This window comes from Gymnoscopelus braueri (assembly GCF_963280865.1).
Source record: "Gymnoscopelus braueri genome assembly, chromosome: 15".
Lineage (NCBI taxonomy): Eukaryota > Metazoa > Chordata > Actinopteri > Myctophiformes > Myctophidae > Gymnoscopelus > Gymnoscopelus braueri.
The window spans coordinates 26766434-26781363 of record NC_137620.1 but is presented as its reverse complement, the minus strand read 5'-3'; the positions used below and the strand labels follow the sequence as shown (position 1 = coordinate 26781363).

Genomic DNA, 14930 nt, shown 5'->3' with positions numbered 1-14930 from the left:
GACATAATCCCTCATAGCTTGCTGCTATATTCAACATTGGTTACTTGAATGATGTCAAAGTTAATAGAATTTTCCAATGGTAAAACAGTTGGCCCACCCCCCCCCCCCCCCCCCGCAACAAAAAAAAAAAAAAAAAAGATTCAAGATGCATTTTGCATCTCGGATGACTATAATTCATCATTCATCATCCTGTTTGGTTCAAGAAAATATTTCAATTGTTTAAACAGCTACATGCTGCACAAAAGCTAGCCCACATCAAAGCAGAAGTGTCACTGTGTTGACAGGTTTGTGCATGCCTATAAATTGTGAGCTTTACTAAAGTAAGACAATTTAAACATCTTTTTTTTTTGGGGGGGGGGGTAGAATTCCATAAAAATAAAGCCATTTCATGCAGCCAAGCCAACAGCCAATTGGCAGGGAGAAGTTATATTCATAAACCCTGTATGTTCGTTTACACACTCAATACACATACATTCATGATTATAGTTTAATCAGCAGGCAAATAAATTAACTCAACTAATCCTTGCTCCTCACACTACTAAGTGACAATTAGCCTCAATGACATGAGCAAGTGGGAAGAGCTCATTTATAAAATGTGAAAGACTTAATTATAAAGCTGAACAGATTCATCAAAAATGTGTCTTGTGTTCTCCTATGTCCTACTTAACCTCTTAGCTTCACAGAGGAAGCAAGGCTCTATGGTCTTTCTTGAGGCAGAGCCTCAAAGACAAGAGCCTTTCAGATGGTGCAACCGGCAGGCCCAGGCTATATCAAGATGTTTCTTCCAAAAGAGCTAATCCGTGGGGTGGCTTACTGGTTGCCACTCCCAGTTTATCTGATGCGGTCACGAGCGGCAGTTTGCTCATGGGCTGGGACGGTGTGGCTGCAGGGAGTTTTCCCCTTCGTGGGAGAATCCGTGGATTTCAGTCGACTGGCGTGTGAATGGATGAGAAAAGGTTTACCAGATACTAGAGAGAGCATTCTGATTCCAAACCAGACACTTTTGACAACCTCGGCGAGCTCCAACAAACACAGTCAAGAATAACAAGGCAATTATCTGGGCCAACCATGTCAGAAAATAAGGCTTTTTCTCCCTAAGCCTGTCTCTCTGGTGAATTCTCCTGGTAGCTTAGAACAGCATATCCTTGTCTAATAAAGAGGCCTTGGCATGACTCGTTCCTCGCCAATTAAAGCTACAATCCAGGACTTATTTTAATGAATAAAATGTTATTTTAACCAATCTGCATGTTAGAATTATGTTAATACAATACAACAAGCACATCTGCAGTGGTTGGAGGTGGTCTCTCTACTTGTCCATTGAGAAATGTCCGGGTAGGGCACTGACTGGTTAATTAAATGTTAATTAAGTTATTTGAAGCAGACAGTGCGCCATCATAGCAATTACATAAAACGTAAGGATTGCAGCATAAAAAAATAAGTCCAAAAACAAATTCCCCCTCCTCACCCCTGGGGAGAAGGGGGGGGGGTAAACACTGTTCAACGGAAAAACAGAAATGGAAGAGTAGAAAAACACAAAGGACAAAACACACACACACACACTAAAGTAAATAGCATTCAGTCTGACTCCTGTTGCCATGGAGTGGTGGGGGGGGGTCACTTCATGTTTTCTGAATGAAACATCCTGACTGTGGAGCAACGGTGGAGCGCAGGGTAAAGAAAACTGCTGATGTGCCAGAAACCACCGATCCCTTGGTGATGCTGTAATCTCTACCAACAGCAAACGGAACAGGGGGCAGAGAAGGGCAAAAGCAGAGGCTGAGGAAATTCTCTTGGAAGTCAGGGTGAGGAAATAGAGAGGATGAGGATGTCTCCCTTGACTCTCTATATAGCTCTCTCTCCCCCTAATTCCTCGCTTTTCTTCAGACTTAAAAGGAGTAGATTAGCGCATCCACGGCTAACAACAACACCGCAAGGACGTGGGGGCCTCTGTCAACCATGACTCCGGGACCATTTTTGAAACCACACTGGCTTTTGTGTTACCGAATGGTAACGACTATGCTGGAGATAAAAGTATGAGCTCAGCAGAGCTCTAACGCTTTCCGAGCCTTGCACAAGTAAATAATGCTCACTTGCTCCCGCTCTCTTGCAGGAGGAATCTGAGCCCCCTTTTCAGGCCCCGGGCTTTGGAGAATTAGGAAATGCGAGACACCCCCCTCCCCCACGCACTCCCACAGCCCTCCTCGCGCCCACATAACAAAGGTTAATCAAATACATGATCGATAGAGAGAGCCACTTGCGTCGAAGTCATAGGAAGGGAACCACGATGTGAGATATAGCATGGCTGGGCTAATTCAGAATGACGGACACTCTCTACCCCACACACACACATACAGTACATACCACACACACCAACATGTGGCTGAGGACCAAGAACAAGGTGGAGTGCCAAGTTGGCAGTGAGCCAAGTCAAATTACTCAAAAATGTGCATTTTCATCCCCCCTGGGTTTCTCCTGTAGCGGCTCCCTTCGAGAGAGTGAGAATGAGAAACATTGAGAGTGAGAGAGCGAAGGGTAACAAGAAATGGAGAAAAAAGCAGACTAAGGTCGGCAAGGGCGTGTGGTACCTTAAGAGGCACGTCATCACACAGCCAAACAAGTTGAATCTGAACCTTGAATGAATCTGTAAGCTTGGGGGGATATTTCAATCATGTGATGTAATGGATACGCGTTGAACTTCCAACACAATAGGCTACTGTATGTATGCAAGTAAAAACCCCTAAATCGTCCAGCGGCGGACGGCACACTTATTTTGGTAGCTTGCCTGTGCAGTCTGTACCATTATCCCCCGCGGCCCTGCGATGCCTTTGAAGATGTTCACATCTCCTGGCTGGCTACAGTGCAGGTTTGGAGGTTGGGGGCCCATGCCCCCCCCGGGGTGGCATACAGATCAGGTTTTTACCAGCTTGTATTGCTTCCACCATTAAACTATCCGTCAATGTTGCTGCTCAGGTAATGTGCGTGTGGACACGAGGTTGGGTGGGGGGGGCTCAGAGCGGCACCTCTTTTAACTCTAGCCACAGCCTTCGCCACCAAAAAGGTCAGCGCTTCCACATCTGCTCCTCTCTCTGAACCTCTCCTTTCATAAAAGGGGAGGGAAGAGGAGAGGACCCCAGGGAATGTGTGCATGCACACACACAAACACACACGCACGCACACACCTCAACTCGTATTCCTAGGTAACACCCCAACCTCCCCCCGCAAAAAGCCCTGACTCACACCATCACACCCAGAGTCTGACTACAACCCCAAAGCAAAACACACTCTCATAGGTCTTAGCAAAAAAAAAAAAGAATCATGCACACGCGGCTTCTGTCTCTCATAGCCAGGTTCAATGGTATCAGTGCACCAGCAAAGAGAGGCTTGCCTTTTGGCCTCAAAGATGCCTCCATTCATTTTGTATGTGTGAGTGTTCTCTTTCCAGCGATGGGTTGAAAGGGGGAATGAACTAAATGGAATCTCGTTCCCCCAGGGGCAGAGCAGAGGTAGTATTGTGTTGAAATAAGTGATTCATGCTTTTATCATCCCAGGTGAACAGTGCTGCTCTTTCAGCTATCACACTCTCTCTGGCAGACAGAGAGCGGGGGGGGGGTGGGGGATTAGGGCAACACTATCTGCTTTTTTCTGATTTCTTTTTTCCAAAATTCAGGGCTGCATTCAGGAGATACCAACCCCGTCTTATCTTAGCATTCTGTAACCTCCTGAATAGGGCCGGGATCTACTAAATAGACTACAAGAACAAAATGGTGCTTCACCTGCCCATGTTTTGCCGTCTTCTTGGTAGCAAGGCGAGGTGAAAGCCCTGCTATAATTTTACAATTTAGGCATTTAGCAGACGCTCTTAATCCAGAACGATTTACAGTAAGCAAGGAAAACCTGAGGTAATAAGGCTATTTCAAATGCATAGAAATAGTAATCTAGGATCCAAACCAAGAACCTATCAGTCTAGTATAATATCAAAAAATATCAATAATCTGTACATTGACACTGTATAGTATACACACACACACTAGGATGCCAGGTCTACAAATGACCTGGCATCAGTCTAAATAACATGCTATCTACATTTTAGCCTTTGCATAAGCCTGCAAGGTCGTCAAGGCTAGGGCAAGTGCTTACGGTAAGTGCTACGGGCTGAGGTGGAGTCTGAAGAGGTGAGTCTTCAGATTACGGCGGAAGATTGGGAGTGAGTCTGCAGTTCTAACTGCAATGGGGAGTTCGTTCTACAGTTTGGAGGAGCTACAATTCTGGCAGCATCTTTAAGTGTCAACATCCAGAAAGAAAAATTGTAATACAGCCTTTATTTCCCAAAGTAATAAGAGGTAAAACTGCCTTTGGAAACAAATGAATTGACTTGAGCCTCAGATATCTGTCAGTCACACACACACCAAGCAGATACAGGTCACTCACATTCAAGACCAAGCTGGTCACGTCAAGCCTTGTGGCTACTTCCATTAGTCATTAATGCCTGCGTTACTTTAGTTAGCTTGACCTTATTTATTATTACCTTATTATCTATGGACATCTTTAAGCACCCATAACCCTATTGGCAGAGAGCTTAAACTATTTTAAACTGCATTTGTATGTTGAATACAAATGGACATGTCCAGTTGTGCTTTTTTTACACAATTTTTTTTTTTACACAAATTAAATTCTTAACGGATAAATATTTATTTTTAATTTGAATTTATACAACATACATTTCATTTGTATTTTAAAGTAGGCATTCAAGACAGACTAAAACAGCAATAACATGCTTGCCTTGATTTACTTATTGTTAACACTGCCCCTTCCATGCCCTTGCCATAGGGCTAATATCATATTCATGGTCATTATTCTGGCCCATCGTTGTCAATGTTAAAGGTGAAGAGGGGGGGGCTCTGGGCTGTGGTCAGGGATCTGTCTCTGTAGCCTCTAGCCGTTGACGTGGCCAGCCAAATGCTAATAAAGACCCCTTATGGCCCTTTAATTTTCTGTTAAACCTCTCTCACTCGCCTAGCCACCCACCCACCCCATCTTTATCTCCTCCACTCCCTCCGCCTCCCACAGAAAAAACACGCTTGTGCATACACACACACAAGACTCTGGAGATATCATCTGGACAGGTGGCCAGCCACCCAGACCTGACCCGTCTGCCCTCTCTCGCTCGCTCACTCCCTCTCTCTCTCTCTCTCAACTGAAATCAGCTCAGGTCCGCTGGAAAGCCCCAAATGAACATGCACAGCCACCCATGACCCCCCCGCCCCACTTCTCTCTCACTCACTCACACACACACACACACACACACACACACCTCCTCCAGCAAGCCCAGCTAATGTCTGTCACCCACTGAGCTGTCTGTGGGGATTACTGCCTGGACAGTACAAAAAAGGCTTGTGTTTGGCTAATGTGCAGGCAAATCATTTTAATCAGATAGGGTTTACTAGAGTGGCTGTAAAAGACAACATTTCATTATGCCACTCATCTAACGGTACCGGGGTCGAGGCAGCGTGCATTTAACAGAACTGATTATGTTATTAACATACTCTAATTAGGTTAAATAACCCTACAAAAGCGGCATCGTTCTGCTTAACCAACAGCCAGTCGATGTAAAATGAAGCTCCTATTCAAAGCCTTAGTTACTTACCTCTATATAATTAGTGGGCTAATAATAAGCCAGTGGCACTAGTAAACATATATTTAGGAGGAAATCCTGCTCATTTTTGCAACAATTTCTTTCAAGCTGAACAAAGTTGTGCAAATTGCCATTAGAAAACTCTGATGTTTTTTCATCATTACTCCCTCATCTAATAATATTCGTAATCTCGCATACTAATGGGAGGAAACGCATTCACGTTCTTTGCAGCAGCACATTTCATCCACATTCAACTGCCAAGGAGGAATAGCATTAGCTGTTTTCTAGCGCAGGGGTCTTGAACGTTTTTTCAGGCCAAAAAGGACCCCCTAGCTGAGAGAGCTGAAGCAGGGACCCCAATATTGTATACAACTTAGTTGCAGATTAAACTTTTTCATAGATTTCACAGATGGCTTCATAGACTTGTTTGACAACACTGTCATCAGTGTATGTTGGATTCATGTTGATGTGTATTTACTATTTTCTGATATTTAACCACTTAAACCCTCGAAAGTACGCTAAACCTCTTTGCTGAAAATAGTCGATCTACAAGCTCACAGTGCAGATTGCCATTTTTGGCTAAAGTTCTCCTCAGAATAGAGATGCTAGGGTTCAATCCTATCACACAAAGATTTGGCGGCCCCCATGTAGTAACTCTAAAGGACCCCCTAGGGCTCCCGGACCCCCTGTTGAAGACCTCTGTTCTAGGGCATTAAAATGATCATCATTATTACACACATGGCTGTAGTTGTAGTAGGTGTTAGTAGACTGCCGTCGAGGCTGTCCTTGGGTGCACTCGACATAAAATGATAATTAACGTTGGGTTCAGATGATAGCAGCAGCACGCACAGTGCGGGACTGTTTAGTAAACAAACGCCGCACTATTTTCTTCCCCAAAGCTGTCGTGCAGCAACGTGGGCAACAACTACTACTCAGAAAGTACACGTTGATTAGATTACACACATGCTATGTCTCTCTCTAGTAGTCTCTACTCAGCATTTAATTGATGACTTGAAAATATTGCGTGGTGAGTGAGTGGTGACTTTGCGTCAAAACTCTCGCACGTTTGTCAACAAAACGCAGTGGAGTTTTTGCCTCTTTTTTAATAAACAACCAGTGGTGGAAAAAGTACTCTTATGTTTTATTTAAGTAAAAGTATTGTGGCGACGGAGCCGCACTGTTATTAGGTCTATGTCCCTTTAAGAGTTTCCCGGCATGCCTTGCGGCCGTGTGTGTTATACAGGAAGTAAAGAGAGGAAAAGTGTGTGTTGTTGTTGCAAATTCTAAGAGAGTAAAAGCATCCATTGATATGCCGTTCTTGTAAAGAGAAAAAGGAAAATAAAGCCGTTCTTTTTGATGAGAGAAGTAGTTTTCGTCTCCTTTCCCTGCCGTTCGCCACATTGGTGTCTGAAGTGGGATTATTAACCTAACGCCATGGAAAGGATTAAAGAAGAAGTCAGAGAGATTGAAGGCTTGATTGCACATTTAACAATGGACATAAAACAGAAAGAAAATGCTCTACAGAAAAAATATTCCAGCCAAAACTACACCCCCAGTGGAGCCTATCTAACGCGTCCTGACGGCGCTAGTGCTCCCAGAACATTCAACACAGGACCCGCGAAGGGAGGGGCTATTCCCCGCCGCCATCAGGGGATATTGCCAGCTGCGTTCGACCCGGTGCCCGCGACGGGAGGGGCTATTCCCCGTCGTCACCGGGAGATATCGCCGGTCACGTTCAACCCGGTGCCCGCGACGGGAGGAGCCGTTCCTCGCCGCCACCTGGGGACATCACCGGCTGCGACCGACCCGGTGCCCGTGATGGGAGGGGGCGGAGCCGTTCCCCACATGCTGCCACCCTCCATTGGAATTCCACCACCCAATCCACTGCCTAGGAATGTCTTCAAGCTCCCACGTTATGCCGGTACTACACCTCTAGAACCCTATCTCGCCCAAGTCAAGATGGCAGAGCTGCACAATGGGTGGAGCACACAAGAGACTGCCGCCCACATTGCCCTGGCACTAGAGGGCAAAGCGCTCCACGTGCTATTGGACTTGATGTCACATGAACAGAGGGATTATCCGACCTTGGCTGCAGCGTTAGAGCGACGATTCGGACAGCGGATTTCGACCGAGCAGATGAGAGACCAGCTGGCCCACCGACACAGAAAAGAAAGTGAGACACTGGGTGCATATGCCGCAGATGTGCGCTATTATACACAACGCGGTTACCCCACTTTTGCGGCATCAGCATGTGAAGAGCTGGCCCTGAGTGCCTTCATCCAGGGGCTCGCGCCCGAACGACTGAAAGAACACCTACGCATCAAAGCGCCAGCCACCCTCCAAGCCGCACTAGAGGAAGCAGAGCGGGTAGAGACTGTGTTAACGCCCCACCGCTCAGCTAGGCCCCAAGTGCGTCAGGCGGAGATCAACGACGATGGATCTGAAGATGAGAGCGGGGCTGTCCGCCGGGCCCAACCATCCCGTACTCCGCCAGGCCCATGGCAGCCCCCAGCGAGACCCCGGGCACGTCGGTTCACAGACCCCTGTTACCGCTGCGGAGAACCAGGACACATCGCTCGTGACTGCCCTGCCCCCGCACCTCTTCGCTCAAACACTTCTCAGTTGGGAAACTAGAGCTGGGGGGCACCGAGGGGAGACTGCCACCCAGCCAACTGACTAGACTCCCCACTGAAAACACTAACAGGATTGGCAGGTTGGGCCACGCACATGGCCTATACCTGCTATGTTTCCTTAATGGGCACCCCTGCAAAGCCTTGGTGGACACAGGGTCCGACATCTCCCTTGTGCGCCCCGGGGTGCTACCTGAGCCCACTGGCTGCCAGACCTCCGGGTGGACACCAACCACAAATAAGATTCGAACTGTAACCGGGGGGCTCTCTGAGATGCTCGGCAAGCAGCTGCTCCAAGCAAAGGCAGGGGGAACTGAGGCCACCCAAGAGTTTTGGTTGGCCGACATCCTCGACCCCTGTATCATCGGCTTGGACCTGCTCGACCGCTGGGGAGCCATCGTGGATGTACCGGGGAACGTCGTCCATATCGGCTCCGAGACCCTGCCTCTCCTGCGTCGCCGGGGGAAGAAAGTGAGGCGCATTTTGGCCCAGTTGTCCCCACCCATCGCCACGCAGTCGCGGCTGTCGCAGCCATCGCCACCATCCGAGGGGACCACAACACGACGCAGACATCGCCACCGCCGGAGCCAGCCGCCCTCCACAACGTCGCCTACTCTCCCTACTGCTCCACCACCCAACCAGCCTTCAGTCGATGCACCACCGCCTTCATCTGACACACTCCAGGCTGTCCAGGACTTATTACAGCGAAGCAGGGAACCATTGGACTCCCAGCAGAGCTTGCAGCTGGGGGACCTGCTCCAGGAGTTCATGGACATCTTTGCCGCCCGGGACAAAGAGTGCACTCAGACAGGGCTGGTGCAACACACCATTGATACAGGTGTAGCCGCGCCTATTCGACTACGTCCCTACCGGCTGGCACTTGCCAAGCGGGAAGCTGCAGAGCAGATGGTCCAGGAAATGGCCGAGGCAGCGGTGATAGAGCCATCCAGCAGTCCCTGGGCTGCTCCTGCCGTCCTAGTGAAAAAGAAGGACGGCACATGGAGATTCTGTGTGGACTATCGCCGCCTGAACGCTGCGACCCGTAAAGACTCCTACCCCTTGCCCCGCATTGATGATGCCCTGGACAACATTGCAGGGTCGCAGTGGTTCAGCTCACTTGACCTGCGGAGCGGTTACTGGCAAGTAGAGCTGGCACCAGAGGACAGACCCAAGACGGCTTTCACCATTGGCCAAGGACTCTGGCAGTTCCGGGTGATGCCGTTCGGCCTCTGTAATGCTCCCGCCACGTTTGAGAGGTTGATGGAGAGGGTACTGGCCCACATCCCCCGAAAGCAGTGTGTGGTCTACTTAGATGACCTACTGGTCCACGCTACTGATTTCAAGCAGGCACTGGAGAACCTGCGGCAGGTTTTCACCGCCATCCGGGGGGCAGGACTGCGCCTGAACCCCAGAAAGTGCAACCTCTTACAGCGTGAGACCAAGTACCTGGGCCATGTCGTGGGACCAGAAGGCGTGACTACTGATCCTGCCAAAGTGGAGGCAGTCAAAAATTGGCCGGTCCCCCGAAACATCACCGGCGTACGCAGTTTCTTAGGCCTCTGCTCCTACTACCGCCGCTTCGTGCGTGACTTTGCCTCCATTGCCAGCCCCCTGCATCGCCTTACGGACAAGGGGCGAGAGTTTTCCTGGAGTGACAGTTGCGCAGCAGCCTTTGCCCAGCTACGCGACACCCTGACAGTTGCACCCATCCTGGCCCTTCCTGATCCAGGGCGCAATTTCATTGTTGACACTGACGCAAGCGACGTGGGAGTGGGGGCTGTCCTGTCACAGGAGGGAGAGGGCGGGGAGAGAGTGGTGGCCTACTACAGCCGCACCCTGCGTCGCTCCGAGCGCAACTACTGTGTCACCCGACGTGAGCTGTTGGCGGTGGTCCTGGCGCTTCACCACTTCCGCCCCTACCTCTATGGCCGGCCCTTCCTCCTGCGGACCGATCATGCTTCTCTGACGTGGCTGCTTAGTTTCAGAGAACCTGAAGGCCAGGTGGCAAGGTGGATTGAGACTCTACAGAACTATGACTTTGAGATCCAGCACCGAGCAGGGCGGCTGCATGGCAACGCAGATGCCCTCTCCCGTCGGCCCTGCGAGGAAATGGAGTGCAGGCACTGTCAGCGCCAAGAGGAGCGAGATCGAGTGGTTCTCCCAGTGGCTGCGATGCGACAGGTGGAGGAGGCGGAAGAATGGTTGGCCGCAGTGGAGCAGCGAGAGTGGCAGACAGCGCAAGACAGCGACCCCATTCTTTCCAGGGTGGGCCAGTGGGTCGACACAGGGACGCGTCCTCCCTGGCAAGACATCTCCGCCCTGCCAGTGGAGGCCAAGGCCTATTTCTCACAGTGGGCCACCCTGGCCCGACATGATGGACTGCTCTACCGGGTCTGGCAGGCGCCAGGACGAGGGGGAGAAGTGTGGCAGTTACTGGTGCCTAAAGACTGGCGCAAACGGGTGCTACAGGCAGTCCATGGCTCAGTGGGGGCAGGTCACTTCGGCGTGGCCAAGACCTTGAACAAACTACGCCAACGGTTCTACTGGGCAGGCTGCAGGCACGACACTGAACTGTTTGTGCACTGCTGCGACGCCTGCACGGCTCGGAAGGGACCCACCCAACGCTCCCATGCCCCACTGCAGCAGTATCAGGTGGGGGCCCCCATGGAGCGCGTTGGTGTGGACTTTCTTGGCCCATTCCCCACTACTGATGATGGGAACCGCTACGTCCTTGTGGCCATGGACTATTTCACTAAGTGGCCAGAGGCGTATGCGGTACCTGACCAGAGTGCAACGACCACGGCTGAGCGGCTGGTATGCGAGATGTTCTGCCGGCTAGGTGCACCTGAGGAATTACACAGTGATCAGGGGCGAAACTTTGAGGCGCAGGTGTTTGCCAAGGTATGCCAACTCATGGGGGTGAGGAAAACTCGAACAACACCTCTTCACCCCCAGAGTGATGGACTGGTGGAGCGCTTTAATCAAACACTCGAAACACAGATGGCTATCGTAACCTCCCAACACCAGCGAGACTGGGACCGCCATCTACCCCTGATCCTGCTGTCTTACCGGACAGCGGTCCAGGAAAGCACTGGTTGCACACCAGCCGCTCTCATGTTCGGACGGGAGCTGCGGACACCTGTGGACTTGGCCTTTGGCACCCCTCCTTGCACTGAGCTGCCCGTGATACCGGGTTTTGAGTATCTGTGTGGACTCCGGCAACGCCTGACTGAGGCGCACGACTTCACCCGGCAGCGCCAGGAACAGGCTGGGGAGAAACAGAAGCGGGCGTACGACACCCGTTGTCGGGGCCGCCCCTTCTCCTCTGGGGAGAAGGTGTGGGTCTACAACCCAACCCGGAAAAAGGGCATTTCGCCCAAGCTCACCAGCAAATGGGTGGGGCCTTGTGAGGTGTTGGAGCCGCTTTCAGATGTTGTGTACCGGGTGAAGCTGTGTGTCAGGGGACGGGTAGTGGTGTTGCATCGGGACCGTTTGGCACCCTACCGCCCCCATGCTCAACGAGAAGTACCTGCCGAACAACACAGTTCACCCTGTACGGCTCCTCCGACCCTCATGGACCCACCCAATACAATGGCCTTTGGAACAGACAGTGGGGGGCAGGGACAAGGGCAGGGACAAGGGCAGGGGCCTACGACTTCACGACCTCAAAGACTGCGTCAGCCTCCCCGTCGCTATAGAGACTATGAGTTAAGCTTTTAAGTCACCGGGACGGGCGACAAGCTGGTGGGGGCTGTGTGGCGACGGAGCCGCACTGTTATTAGGTCTATGTCCCTTTAAGAGTTTCCCGGCATGCCTTGCGGCCGTGTGTGTTATACAGGAAGTAAAGAGAGGAAAAGTGTGTGTTGTTGTTGCAAATTCTAAGAGAGTAAAAGCATCCATTGATATGCCGTTCTTGTAAAGAGAAAAAGGAAAATAAAGCCGTTCTTTTTGATGAGAGTAGTAGTTTTCGTCTCCTTTCCCTGCCGTTCGCCACAGTATCAACACTGCAATATAGAAATACTCTGTTTACAAGTAAATATTCGTTATTCAAAATGTGCTTGAGTAAAAGTAGAAAAGTATTGGTATAAAAATGTACTTAAAGTACCATAAGTAGAAAGTACTCATTATGCAGAATGTCCATTTCAAGGTTTCAAGTGTATACAAATCTTTTGAAAATAGCAGATCTACAAGCTTGTAGATCGAAAATAGCCGATCTACAAGCAGACAAGCTCTGCATTGACAAGATGCATTGTGAGCTTGTAGATCGGCTATTTTCAAATGGCCGAAATGGATGATGTGGTTAATGTATATTTTGTAAAAAAAAACAATCACAATTTACAAAGTAACTAAAGTTTTCAAATAATTGCAGTGGAGTAAAAAGTGCAACATTTGTCTCTGAGATGTAGTGGAGTGGAAAGTAAAAGTACTGCATATGGGTAACACTCCAGTAAAGTAAAACAAAATACCTCAAACATTGTACTTAAGTACAGTACTTCAGTACATTTACTTAGTTACTTTACATCACTGTAAACAACGAAGGAGAAGAAGCCCCACGCAGAGCCTCCTTGACGCTGACAAAGCCGTTGACATGCAACGTGTTCCATCCACAGCCCAGCCACACATTGCTGGCTAACCCCGTTAGCCCCCCGTTGAATCACATCCACCCGCTTCATTAAATAACACGTCCATGAAACGATCCACCACTACGGCTTGGCTATTAGTGTGAGAGATAAACCATTTCACCGATTAAAAGCCTGAAGAAGCCACAATAAAAGAAGGAGGGCAGGTGGTGGTGCGTGGTGGTGGGCAACACGTTTGGTTTGTTTTGTTTGCTGCAGCTCGCCTTGCTGCTTGGTTAGCCTTGCTAGCTAAAACGGCTCGTCGTTGTGTGTTAAAAGACCCTCCGAGGAGCGAAGCGGTCAGCGGAGCCTCCCTCCTGGTCCTGGCCGGGGTTGAGGCTCCCCTGGCCGGGGCGCGGAGGCTCCGTGGAACGCCGCTGCGCACCGCACCGCACCGCGCCGTGCATGCAGCAACAGTCAACTAAAACCTGCTTCAAGAAGAAACGCACAACAAACATTCAAACAACAACAAAACATTCAAACAAAAGAAACCACTTCCAGTTGACTCCTGCACAACCACACAGAAGCACCAGGCGGTGTTCAAGAACACCAACATGAGTTAAAAACAACACATTTTGGTGTTAGTAAGTGTCATTCTCCTCTTTCCTCCTCTTTAACTCCTCTCCCACCATCCTAGCCCTCAGAAGCTCACACTCACCCTGTCACAACAGGCGCCATCTTCCACAAACTCTCACCAAAACTCCAATACTCGCGATAATATCCTCCTTATCCTCCTCTCCCACCAGGGCTCAACAATCCTCCTACCGCCGAGACAACAGAAGCAGACTGGAGGAGGTGCAAAAGGACGAGGGAGAAACAGAGAGAAAGGGGGGAGGTGGGTGGGTGAGGAGCAGTGTTGCCAGATCGTGCGAGAGGAATAAGCAACCAGGTCTATGAAAACAAGCCCAAAAGATTGATTGATTGATTGATTGATTGATTGATTGATTGAATACTTTATTAACAGTTTGCAAAAAAGTTCAGTTCTATTATAGAACTGAACTTTCTGTGCTTTTTTGTATAGAACTCCTATACAAGGTCTGCTAGAAGGATTAAAACCCAAGGAAGCAATATGGCTTGATTCCATTAGGCCACATGTGAACACTCTAACAAAATAGCCGATTCTACACAACAGCACCAAATCTTGTATGGGGTTCTCGATCTGGCACAAAATATTTTCAGAAGGTTGGGTCTATAAATATATATTAATGTTGGGGTCCTTGACATGAAAATGTTTGAGAACCACTGGTTTAAACAACAACATTAGCTAACAAGCCCAAATAAGCCACAACACTTTAGAATCAAGCCCAAATAAGCTACACTTTAGAATCAAGCCCAAATAAGCAACTACACCTTATAATCAAGCCCAAATGAGCTACACTTTAGAATCAAGCCCACATAAACAACTACACTTTAGAAACAAGCCCAATTTAAATAAGCAACTACACAATTTTTACAAGCCACTTTAGAGAAAAAGAAGCCCAAAGTCGCTTATAATAAGCCGACGTGGCAACACTGAAGGGGAGGCGGCGGAGAGAGAGAGAGAGAGTGAGCAGAAAAGGGCAGACGCCACAACAACAGGCGTGGGAAACTTCCAGGATCGCGCGAGACTTCGAAAACTCTCACAATAGGCCGGCGTGCAGGGAGCGTCCGCTTATCGCGAGACGTGCGTGGCAAGCCGGAGTAGTTGTTTACCTTGTGGGCTGCTGAAATACTATTCCCACGTGTTTACTTTACCCGGGTAATAAATTACAGGCACCGATCGTTTTTTTGGGGGGAAAATAACTGCTTGTCACGAGAAAACCCTCGTTTTACTTTCCCCCAGAACACACACACACACACACACACACACACACACACACACACACACACACACACACACACACACACACACACACACACACACACACACATACACATAGATCTGTCACGTTTCATGTGTCTGTCAGCTCGTTTAATTTATGGAACGTTCAGTTCAGACAGTGGTGGAAAAAGTTAAGTAAGTTTACTTATGTAAAAGTATTAATGCTGCAATGTAGAAATACTCTGTTA

At 49.2% G+C, this 14930-nt stretch overlaps 1 protein-coding gene across 3 annotated transcripts in view; it reads right to left on the bottom strand.

Moving 5' to 3' along the window:
* rbpjb (recombination signal binding protein for immunoglobulin kappa J region b) overlaps window positions 1–13651 on the bottom strand; it is a 67486-nt gene extending 53835 nt beyond the window's left edge. For 2 of the 3 annotated variants that reach the window (XM_080452158.1, XM_080452160.1), the window contains exon 1: window positions 13540–13651. In XM_080452158.1, coding sequence (XP_080308284.1) covers window positions 13540–13559 — 20 coding nt within the window. In that variant the 5' untranslated portion in view covers window positions 13560–13651. The remainder of the gene's footprint in view (window positions 1–13539) is intronic. The other variant, XM_080452159.1, reaches the window with a different exon arrangement.
* Between the last annotated feature and the right edge of the window lie 1279 nt (window positions 13652–14930).